Raw genomic sequence first — 12,385 nt, 5'->3', positions numbered from 1 at the left:
CTTTATTTTTACTTACTTTAACCACCTTCTCCCCATATCCTTCATCCCAAGTGATATATCTAACTCCTTAAAAACATATAATGTTTTGGCCTCAGCTGCTTTCTGTGGTAATGAATTCCACAGGCTCACCACTCTCTGGGTGAAGAAATTTCTCATGTCAGTCCTAAATGGTTTACCAGTATCCATACACCATAACGCATGGTTCTGAACTCCCCCACCATCGGGAACATCCTTCCTACATCTATCCTGTCAAGTTCTGTTAGAATTTTATAGGTTTCTATGAGATCCTCCTCATTCTTCTGAATGTCAGTGAATATAATCCTAACCGACTCGATCTCTCTCTCTCTCGTCAGCCCCACTATCCCAAGAATTAGTCTGATAAACCTTCACTGCATTCCCCCAATAGCAAGAACATCCTTCCTCAGATAAGGAGACAAAAACTGCACAAAGTATTTCAGGTGTGGCCTCACCAAGGCCCTGTATAATTGCAGCAAGACATACCTGATCCTGCTCTCGAAAATACCATCTGCCTTCTTTACTACCTGCTGCACCTGCATGCTTCATGTGACTGCTGCACAAGGACACCCAGGTCTCATTTCCAATTCTGCCTTCGCAATCTATAGTCACTCAGATAACAATCCGCCTTCATTAGAACATAAGAAGCTAAGAACTAAGAGCAGGAGTAGGCCATCTGGCCCCTCGAGCCTGCTCCACCATTCAATAAGATCATAGCTGATCTTTTCGTGGACTCAACTCCACTTAACCGCCCGCTCACCATAACTCTTAATTCCTTTACTCTTCAAAAATCTCTCTATCCTTGCCTTAAAAACATTCAATGAGGTAGCCACAAATGCTTCGCTGGGCAGGGAATTCCACAGATTCACAACCCTTCGTGTGAAGAAGTTCCTCCTCAGCTCAGTCCTAAATCTGCTTCCTCTTATTTTGAGGCTATGTCCCCTTGTTCTAATTTCACGTGCCAGTGGAAACAACTTCGCTGCTTCTATCTTATCTATTCCTTCACAGTCTTATATGTCTCTATAAGATCTCCCCTTATTCTTCGGAATTCCAATGAGTACAACCCCAGTCTACCCAGTCTCTCCTCATAAGCCAACCTCTCAACTCCGGAATCAACCTAGTGAATCTCCTCTGCACCCCCTCCAGTGCCAGTATATCAAGTACACTGTACTGTATACAGTACTCCAGGTGTGGTCTCACCAGCACCTTATACAGCTCGCTGTTTTTAAACTCCATCTCTCTAGCAATGAAGGACAAAATTCCATTTGCCTTCTTAATTACCTGCTGCACCTGCAAACCAACTCCTTGAGATTCGTGCACAAGGACACCCAGGTCCCTCTGTACAGCAGCATGCTGCAATTTTTTACCATTTAAATAATAGTCCATTTTGCTGTTATTCCTACCAAAATGGATGACCTCACATTTACCAACATTGTACTCCATCTGCCAGACCCTCGCCCACTCACTTAGACTATCTATATCCCTTTGCAAACTTTCAGCATCCTCTGCACACTTTGCTCTGCCACTCATCTTAGTGTCATCTGTGAATTTTGACACACTATGCTTGGTCCCCAACTCCAAATCATCTCTGTAAATCGTAAACAATTGCGGTCCCAACACTGATCCCTGAGGCACACCACTAGTCACTGATCGCCAAGCAGAACAACACCCATTTACCCCCAGTCTTTGCTTTCTGTTAGTTAACCTGTTTTTGCCATCACATATCAGAAAAGGATCAACAGGCTGAGTCCCTTCTCTCTCAATAAAAGCTTGAGATATGGCTTAATAGAGGTCTTTAAGATGATGAAAGGTTTTGACACACGCAGATAAACGCAAAGTACTGCAGATGCTGGAATCTGAAACAGAAACAGAAAAATGCTGGAAAATCTCACCAGGTCTGACAGCCTCTGTGGAGAAAGAATAGAGCCAACGTTTCAAGACTAGGTGAATGACCCTTTGTCAGAGCTTTTGATAGAGTGGATACAGAGTGAATATTTCCTCTTGTGGGGGAGAGCATAACTAGAGGCCAACAACATCGGATAATCACCAAGAAATCCAATAAGAAATTCAGAAGAAACTCCTTTGACCAAAAGAATTGTGAGAATGTGGAACTCGCTACCACAGGGAGTGGTTGAAGAGAATAGTCTCGGTTTATTAAAGAGAAAGTGAAACAAGCCGGGGAGGGAGGAGAGAATAGAGGTTTACGATGATATATACAGCGCCACAGTGGTTAGCACTGCTGCCTCACAACTCCAGGGACCGAGGTTCAAATCTGGCCTCGGGACACTGTCTGTGTGGAGTTTGCACATTCTCCCCGTGTCTGCATGGGTTTCCTCCCAGTGCTCCGGTTTCCTCCCACAGTCCAAAGATACGTGGGTTAGATTGATTGGTCATGTTAAATTGCCCCTTAGTGTCAGGTGAGTTAGCAAATGTGAGGAGTTACGGGGATGGGGCGTGGGTGGGATTGCTGTTGGTGTCGACTCAATGGGCCAAATGGCCTCCTTCTGCACGAAGGATTCTATAAATCTAATTCTAAAAAGATGGAAGAGCACTGAGTGGTGCATAAACACTAGCACGGTTTGACTGGGCCAAATGGTCAGTTCCTGTTCTGGCAACTCTGTAATCCTTAATTCACATTGGTGACGGAGATATATTGTTGGTCTCATCATTCACTCAGGTTCCAGATACTAATACCAACTCTCTATTCCATGACAAAATAAAACAAGTTTGTGTTGAAGAGTGCAGAGAAATCAAGTCTAACTAATGGGGAATGGTGGGCAGACATTTTCACCTTTAGTAGACAGTTCATCCAGTATTCCAAGCTGGATCCATGACAAAATTTGTTGAATCCAACATTCGCCTGCAAGGGTGCCTGGGGCTTCACTCCTGTAAGACAGCCTTCAGCAAAGCCCACTCCAGGGGTTTGAGCACTTGGGAAGAGGGAGGGCGGAGGCAGATGTCCACTCACCCTCTTAGATCTGAGGGATCAGGTAACAAAAGCACCCAGGAATGAACCATTGGCAAGACACTAGCTCCAAGGCATCCCCCTTCTGAAGCAGAACACGTGTGTAACACGGACGACACAGTTGTTAGCACTGCTGCCTCACAGCACCAGGGACCTGGGTTTGATTCCCGGCTTGGGTCAGTGTCCGTGTGGAGTTTGCACATTCTCCTTGTGTCTGCGTGGGTTTCCTCCGGGTGCTCTGGTTTCCTCCCACAGTCTGAAATATGTGCGGGTTAGGTGGATTGGCCATGCTAAATTGCCCTTTAGTGTCAGGGGGACTCGCTAGGGTAAATGTATTGGGTTAAGAGATAGGGACTTGGTGTGATTGTAATCGGGGAAGGCACAAGGGGCCGAATGGCCTCCTTCTGCACTGTAGGATTCTATGTACCATCAATAATTTTTATCCACAATGTTCAACATTACTTGTCCCATTGAGACAACATTTTAAATCATGCAAGGCCATTTGGATACATGTGCTTAATCTTCAACAACACCACTGTGACCTGAAGTTTGGAAAACTGAATGGAGTTCACAAGGACTCACAAACAAGCATCTCGAGATAGATCTGGCGCAGACAACCCCTGGCTTCAAACGCCCATGAGGCCAATGAACAACACCAAACCACACCGACACACACCACGCAAGGCGTGAATATTTGGTGCACAAAATGGAGAATTCAAACCTCTCCATGTGCCACTGTTGTCACCCCCCCGCCCCCCCCAGAACAGACCAAAGGCATGATGACTCAATGCCAAAGGCAAACAGGGGATCACCTCAATTCTCTCCACTACCGCTCACACCACCCTCTGCCCAATTGGAAAATGATAGTTATTGCTCTACACATGCATCAGAAAGGGGAGTTATACCGTCCCAAATACTGTCTCTGCACACAACTCTCAAACACCAATTCTGCTGGGGGAGGGGAAGAATAAGCAAGCACTGACCTTGGTCGTACTGTCGTGTGACCTCTGGTATCGCTTCCACCTGCAGCCATAGATTCCAGTCAGGCAAGACAAGCATAGCTGGGGCTCATAGTACTGAAGTGGTTGATGTTTTACCATGCTCCCTCAATGTTTCCGGAGGGTATCTCAGCAACCCATCAGGTCACAGAATTCCTTTGGGAAGAGAAAATACATCGTCAGACAGGATGCAGAAACCATTCTGGACTCAAGTCAGGTTAGAGAATCCAATTTGCACAGTTAGAATCTTCGTGTTCTTTGAAAGAGCTATTCAATTCATCTCATCCCACTGCTCCCTTCCAGTGGCCCTGGAAATTTATTTATCAAGTATTGACGCAATTTTCTCTTGATTTGTCCCCATCGATTCCGCTCCCACCATGTTTTCAGGATGCCAGAAGCCTTTTCCCAGGGTGGAAGAGTCAATTACTAGGGGGCATAGGTTTAAGGTGCGAGGGGCAAGGTTTAAAGGAGATGTACGAGGCAAGTTTTTTTTTAACACAGAGGGTAGTAGGTGCCTGGAACTCTCTGCCGGGGGAGATATGGCATGGTGGCACAGTGGTCAGCACTGCTGCCTCACAGCACCAGGGACCCGGGTTCGATTCCTGGCTTGGGTCACTGTCTGTGTGGAGTCAGCACGTTCTCCCCGTGTCTGCGTGGGTTTCCTTGGGGTGCTCCGGTTTCCTCCCACAGTCTGAAAGACTTGCTGGTTAGGTGCACTGACCCGAACAGGTGCCGGAGTGTGGGCAACTCGGGCAATTTCACAGTAACTTCATTGCAGCGTTAATGTACTTGTGGCTAATAAACTTTACTTTGTAGTGGAAGCAGATACGATAGTGAATTTTAAGGGGTGCCTTGACAAATACATGAATAGGATGGGAATAGAGAGATATGGTCCCCGGAAGGGTAGGGGGTTTTAGTTCAGTTGGGCAGCATGGTCACTGCAGGCTTGGAGGGCCAAAGAGCCTGTTCCTGTGCTATACTTTTCTGGGTGTGTTCGAGTTCACAAGAACTTGCTGCTGAGAAATGTTTCCTCATGCCACCTCTGGTCCTTTCACCCTAAATCTGGCCCCTCTGGTGACCAACCTTTCACATTGTAGGGAGACAGTGGCATAATGGCAATGTCACTGAACTAGTAATCCAGGGGCCCAGGATAATGTTCTGGGGACACAGGTTCAAAATCCCACCATGGCAGCTGGGAAAATTTCTCTAGAGGAATTAGGGATGGGCAATAAATGCTGGTATAGTCAGTGATCCCCATGTCAAATTAACAAATAAATAAGAAAAAAATGATTAATAGTTAATAATCTGCAAATCAATTAATCCCCCCCCCCCCCCCCCCGCGCCTCTGTACTTGCTTAACAACTGTTAATTTCTAAATTTTCCCAATTCTGACGCAAGGTCATTCATCTGAACAGTAACTCTCTGGGCGGGATTTTACAGCCACTCTTCAGCAAGACCGGAAATTCCTGCCCGAGGTCAACTGGCATTTCCGTTGTCCACCTCTCACTCACTCCAATTCCGTAGCAGACGGAATGGTAGAATTCCGGTGACTATCTCCGCCAGAGCTGTTGAGTATTTTCAGTTGCTATTTCAGGTTCCCAGCATCTGCAGTGCTTGGGCTTTCTGTTTGGGGGAAAACATTTTTCTTCCCTCAGTGAGTCAGGTAGCTTTCTCAGCTCTGAGTCAGAAAGCTTTCGGTCTGAGTCAGAACAGCATAGCTGAGGTAATGAGATGATGAAGGAATTGCCTGTTCTGGTGACATTGGAGGAACAAGTGCTCCCGTACTGGGGAGAGGTCACTCCATCTTTCTGCAACATTACACCATGGGATCTTTCACATCTCATCTCAATCTCAAGATGGTACCTCAGACAGTGCTGCATTCCCTCAACCATCATCACAAGCTCAAGTCTCCAGAGTGGGACTCGAACTCACCAACATCTGACACAGGGAGTTGAGAATCTCACCCAATGGGCCACAGTTATCATAGAATCATAGAATCCTACAATGCAGAAGGAGGCCTTTCGGCCCATCGAGTCTGTACCAACCACAAGCCCACCCAGGCGCTATTCCCATAACCCCATGTATTTACCCTAGCTAGTCCCCCTGACACTGAGGGGCAATTTTAGCATGGCCAATCTACCTAACATACGTGCATTTGGACTGTGCGAGGAAACCGGAGCACCCAGAGGAAAACCACGCAGACACGGGGAGAATGTGCAAACTCCACACAGACAGTGACCCAAGCCGGGAATTGAACCCGGGTCCCTGGCGCTGTGAGGTAACAGTACTAACCCCTGTGCCACCGGGCCATGCCACTCACCTGGTCAGTGCATTTACCAACTCTGTACAAAGGGGGCAAAAGAAAAGTCAGAGAAAGAAAAACAATAAATGGGAAGGGGAAGGGCCTCGAATGAGTTCAGTTCTTTTCCTCCTTCATTACAGAACAGTTGCAGATCAGGAAGTCATTTGGCCCATCGATTCAGTGTCAGCTTTCTACCAGAGCAATAAGACTGTCCCACTCCACCACCCTTCCCACATAACAAATTTTATGCCCCTCAAGCCAGCTCCGACACTCAATAAGGTCATGGCTGATCTAATTTTAACCTCAATTCCATATTCCCACCTACTCCCGATAACCTTTCACCTCCTTGCTAATTAAGAACCTATCCACCTCTGCCTTAAAGAGTTCCAAAGTCTCACAACCCTCAAGTGGAAACATTTCTCATCTTGGTCTTAACTGGGCGACCCCTTATTTTTAAACAGTGACCCTCTCGTTCTAGATTCTCCCACAAGGGGAAACATCCTCTCCGCGTCCACCCTGTTGAGTCCCCTCAAGATCCTAAATGTCTCAATCAGGTCACCGCTCGCTTCTTAACTCCAATGAATACAAGCCAAGCCTGTCCAGCCTTTCCTCATTAGACAACCTGCCCATTCCTGGTATTGGTCTGGTAAACCTTCTCTGAACTGCTTCTAACACATCTACATTTTCCCTAAAATAAGGTGGGCAACCAATACTGTACACAGTACACAGTGGGTGGCAGGGGGACACAGTGGTTAGCACTGCTGCCTCACAGCGCCAGGGACCTGGATTCAATTCCAACCTCGGGTGACCGTGTGTGGAGTTTGCACATTCTCCCTGTGTCTGCGTGGGTTTCCTCTAGGTGCCCCAGTTTCCTCCCACAGTCCAAAGATGTGTAGGTCAGTTTTATTGGCCATGGTAAATTGACCTTCAGTGTCAGGGGGATTAGTGGGGTAATGGGGATAGGATGTGGGTGGGTTGTCAGTGCAGGCTCGATGGGCTGAATGGCCTCCTTCTGCACTGTAGGGATTCTATACTCCAAATGTGGTCTCAATAGTGCTCTGTGTAACTGAAGCATAACCTCTCTACTTTTGTAATCAATTCCTCTCACAATAAATAATAGCATTCTATTAGCTTTCCAAATGACTTGCTGAACCTGCATATTAACCCTTTACATGCAGTTGGACACCCAGGTCCTTTTTCAACTCAGAGCTCTGCAATCTCTCACCAATTAAATGATAGGCTTCATCTTTACTCATCCTGTCAAAATTGATAATTTCACATTTTCCTACATTATACTCCATTTGCCAGATCTTTGACCAATCACAACCTAGCTATATACCTTCGTAGCCTCCTTTTACCCACTTCACAACTTAATTACCCACCTGTGCGTCATCAGCAAATTTAGCAACTATTCCCATCAGTCCCTTCATCCAAACCATTCAGATAAATTGTAAAAAGAATGAGGCCCCAGTATTGATCCCTGTGGATACCATTCATTATATCCTGAAAAACAGAAAATAACCCTTTTATGCCTACTCTCTGCTTCCTGTTAGTTGGCCAATCTTCTATCCATGACAATATATGTTACCCCCATGAACTTTTATCTTTCGCAATAACCTTTGATGTGACACCTTATCAAATGCCTTCTGGAAATCTAAGTACAGTATGTCCATTAGTTCCCCATGTTAAGAATTTGGGGAAGTTATCTGGGTTACCAGCTAAACAGGAGATGAAAACAATATAACAGACACATAACAAAACTACCAAACGCCTGGAGGAACAATGAGATGCGATTTACCCAGTAACATGATTAGCAAGCATCCAGAGAACTTGAGGTGGAAATTGCCATATCAGTAAAAGGTGTCTATTACAGATCAGTGGAGCTATACAATAGATGACTTCTAAATGCAAGGAATTTGAGGGACAGACAGTCGAATGCACAGGGTGGGATATCCAAGCAACTAAATGGTGTAATTGCTGGCATCCTCACCAGGAAGGAGGCTAATTTTACATCTAACAGCCAGGCTGGCCAAAATCTTCAGAGAGGCCAGTTCTATCTCTGAGCAGAGCCATGAAGGCCTGTTCCATCTCTGAGCAGAGCCATGAAGGCCTGTTCCATCTAACATTTAGAGCCACGGCTGATTGCAGATATTCTCCAGTAAAAGACGCAGTTTTGTACCTTCACTGAACCAGCAAAAAACGTTTTCCCAGACTAGGTCACCTAAGCTGCGTTGTGTGGTAACTATGAGCTGGATTTGGTTAGAGTTACTAAAATGGATGTTGTCTGGGGAAATGGGTGTCTCAGTGAGCTCAGGGAACATGGGTATATTTTGGGAACAAGAGGCAATTTCAGATAAAAATAGTGTGTTTGATTATTAAACATTCTCAAGTGTCAAAGTGCATACTAGTCTTGTTGTGTTGCTCCTTTCACTTTTATAAATACTCTTTTATTCATTGTTTTCTCACTGGGTTATATGTTGCTCCTCGCATGAAACCAAAGAAATATAATTTCCACTACAAACCAATGTCTCAAGTTGGAACACTCTCACGTATAACATCAGTGAGGTTTGTAATACCCTTTATCCACAGCACATTATTTCTTCAAAGAACTCCAATAAATTGGTTAAACATGATTTCCCTTTCACAAAACCATGTTGACTCTGCCTGATTGCCTTGATTTTTTTGTAAGTGCCCGACATTAAGTCTTTAATAATAGCTTCTAACGTTTTCCCCAGGATAACTGTTATTCTAACTGGTCTATAGTTTCCTGCTCGCTGTCTCATTCTTGGATTTGATTTATTGTCACATGTATTAGTATACAGTGAAAAGTATTTTTTCTTGCACGCTATACATACAAAGCATACCGTTCATAGAGAAGGACAGGAGAGGGTGCAGAATGTAGTGTTGCAGTCATAGTTAGGGTGTAGAGGAAGATCAACTTAATGCGAGGTAGGTCCATTCAAAAGTCTGATGGCAACAGGGAAGAAGCTGTTCTTGAGTCGGTTGGTACGTGACCTCAGACTTGTGTATCTTTTTCCCCGACGGAAGAAGGTGGAAGAGAGAATGTCTGGGGTGCGTGAGGTCCTTAATTACGCTGGCTGCTTTGCCGAGGCAGTGGGAAGTGTAGATGGAGTCAATGGATGGTTAAAAACATTCTCATCTTCTATTTTCTTTGCCAATTTCCTTCAATACATCATCTCTGCTATTCAACACTCCTGCCAATGGAAATGCCCTCTCCCCACATGTCCCCATAGAGAATTGGAGATGTGTCTATGGAAACCAGATATCATTTCTCCGAGTCCTTCCTTGCTCAGCGAGCTCGGGTCAGTTCTGTGAGATATCTGTCTCTGTTACAGCATCTCTGGTTTCATTCTAATGCTGTGCAATGTCTTTAATTAAAAGCACACTTGGCTTCCTAGATTGTTTGTCGTAGTGATGTCCAACAGAAATCAATCACAGCGTGGCTGTGCAGTCACCAATCGAGCCATGTGCACCAATTTTAGTAGAAAACAAATTTTATTTATTTGTGGGATGTTGTGTTTCAATGGCTAGGTCATCCCTCATTGCCGCTTGAGAAGGTGGTGCTGAGCTGCCTTCTTGAACTGCTGCAGTCCATGTGGTGTAGGCACACCCACAGAGCTGTTGGGGAGTGAGTTCTAGGATTCTGACCCAGCGACAGTGAAGGAACGGCCGATATATTTCCAAGTTAGGATGGTGGGTGACTTGGAGGGGAATCTCCAGATGATGGCGGTCCCAGGTACCTGCTGCCCTGGTCCTTCTAGATTTTCGGGTTTCAATAATTTCTGTTTCCAGTGGCAGGAAGGTTAGTAATCAGAGTCATTAACAAATGTAAATGTGCGTCTTTTATTTGCATTGAAATTAAGATCCAATTTCTTGCACAAGAGGGTCCAGTGTGGATAGATCTACTGAAGGGACAACGCCTTACTCTGCTTATGAGAGCCAGTCCTGCATCCTCCAGCCAACCTTCAATAAATCTCTTCTGACAAAAACAGGTAATATTTCACCTTGTGTTTAATTGGCTTAGTGAATCTTTAATTACTGCCTTTTGTGTGCGACAGACGGAGCTAAACAATGGACAAAAGCAGAAACGGAGAGCAAAGTTCACTGCTGACTCCCATCAATCAACGCCTTTGACAGTCTCTCCCCCTCAGGGCTCCTCAGAGCCGGAGCAGCAAAGGCCTTGGATTAAACCAATAAATGACTGTGGGTCTGTTTGTAATGAAGTTATTGCTCAGCAACTATCCTATCAAAGCAAATTGGAGATAATTACTTCTTGGAAAGCACTTATGCTTCAGTTAACTTCGAATGCCAGTGCGGCGGAGTGTATGCACCGCTCCCGTGCAGCCGCGCAAGTGCACATTGCTCCAGTGCAGCACCACTCCTGTGCAGCACCACTCCTGTGCAGCGCTAGGGGCCCACCGCTCCAGTGCAACAGCTGGGGCCCACCATTCCAGCGCAGCACCGAGGGCACACCACTCCAGTGCAGTGCCACTCCAGTGCAGCACTAAGGCCGACCATTCCAGTGCAGTTCCAGTACAGCGGTGCAGCTGCACCGCCCAGTGCAGTGCCAAGGGCACGCCACTCTGGTGCAGTGCCGAGGGAGCACAGGCGCATTCAATGTGAGATTTTAAAAATTGCCAGTCCCACCCAAAGTGACCGAATGAACGATTCCTGCAAAATGCGGCTTCTTCATCTATAATTGTGCAAATTCTCAATGTATATCAATGTGTTCAATTATGTGCAGGTGGAGGACATTAATTGGGGTTCCACTTCAGCATACATGCAGAGATGCTCATCGAGACTGTGGTATAGTTGAACTAGGAGGCCTACACTTGTAATGGTTATCCCTGTAAATAAACGTATGACTGAATAAAGATTGACTCCAGAATAATCCTTGCCCCTGGCCTCACAGGTTAAAACAGAGCCCTCGTTCTGCCTGCGATCGCTGCTCGCTCTGTCTTTCAGCTGGGTGGGTAAGATTACACAATATTTGTGAAGATGAACTGGGGGCTGACCAATGTGCTGGTTCGAATTTACCCCTCAGCCAATGTCATCAAAATCAACATGAACCGTTTATACAGTTACGTTCATAGTGGTTTCAGCAACAGTCTCATCAGAGACGGAAGGGTCTGAGGTCAAGTCCCACGCCAAAGATGTGAAGTTATGCACTTTGGTAGGAAGAATAAAGGAGCTGAATACTATTTAAATGGAGAAAGACTGCAGAAAGCTGCAGCACAGAGGGACTTGTGCATAAATCGCAAAAAGCCCGTTCAGCAGGTAACTGGGAAAGGCAAATGGAATGTTAGTCTTTATTTCAAAGGGAATGGAGTATAAAAATAGGGAAGTATTACTAAAACTATTTAAGGCAATAGTTAGACCAAACCTGGAATACTGTGAACAGTTTAGGTCCCCTGATCCATCTGACGAAGGAGCAGTGCTCCGAAAGCTTATGGTATTTGCTACCAAATAAACCTGTTGGACTTTAACCTGGTGTTGTGAGACTTCTTACTGTGTTCACCCCAGTCCAACGCCGGCATCTCCACATCAAGGAAAGATATACAGGCATTGGAGGCAGTCCAGAGAAGGTTCACTAGGTCAAATCCAGGTATGGAGGGATTTTCTTATGAGGAGAGGTGGAGTAGGTTGGGCCTGTACTCAGTGGAGTTTAGAAGAATGAGAAGCAACCTTATTGAGACATATAAGGTTCTCAGAGAGTTTGACAGGGTAGATGCTGAGAGGTTCTTTCCCCTTGTGGGAGAGTCTAGGATCAGAGGGCATCATCTCAGAGCTCACCCATTTAAGATGGAGATTAGGAGGAATTTCTTGTCTCAGAAGGATAGCAAATCTGTGGAATTCTTTACCGCACAGGGCTGCAGAGGCTGGGTCGTTAAGGATGTTCAAGGCTGAGATAAACAGATTTTTCATCAGTAAGGGAATCTATGGTCATGGGGATAAGGCGGGAAAGTGGAGCTGAAGATTATCATATCAGATCAGTCACGATCTCAATGAATAGTGAAGCAGACTCGATGGGCCAAATGGCCTATTTCTGTCGTATGTTTTATGGTCTTATTACTATTTGTGGGA

General features: G+C 45.6%; 1 protein-coding gene across 4 annotated transcripts in view; it reads right to left on the bottom strand.

Moving 5' to 3' along the window:
* The window catches only part of gdpd5b (glycerophosphodiester phosphodiesterase domain containing 5b), a 267,330-nt gene that overhangs the window by 169,479 nt on the left and 85,466 nt on the right, over positions 1-12,385 (bottom strand). For all 4 annotated transcript variants that reach the window (XM_078222586.1, XM_078222584.1, XM_078222587.1 and 1 more), the window contains exon 2: positions 3,964-4,134. In XM_078222586.1, coding sequence (XP_078078712.1) covers positions 3,964-4,080 — 117 coding nt within the window. In that variant the 5' untranslated portion in view covers positions 4,081-4,134. The remainder of the gene's footprint in view (positions 1-3,963; positions 4,135-12,385) is intronic.

Source organism: Mustelus asterias, chromosome 10 (genome assembly GCF_964213995.1).
Source record: "Mustelus asterias chromosome 10, sMusAst1.hap1.1, whole genome shotgun sequence".
Taxonomy (NCBI): domain Eukaryota; kingdom Metazoa; phylum Chordata; class Chondrichthyes; order Carcharhiniformes; family Triakidae; genus Mustelus; species Mustelus asterias.
Note: the sequence above shows the minus strand (reverse complement) of the source record. Positions and strands in the feature narration are given on the sequence as shown.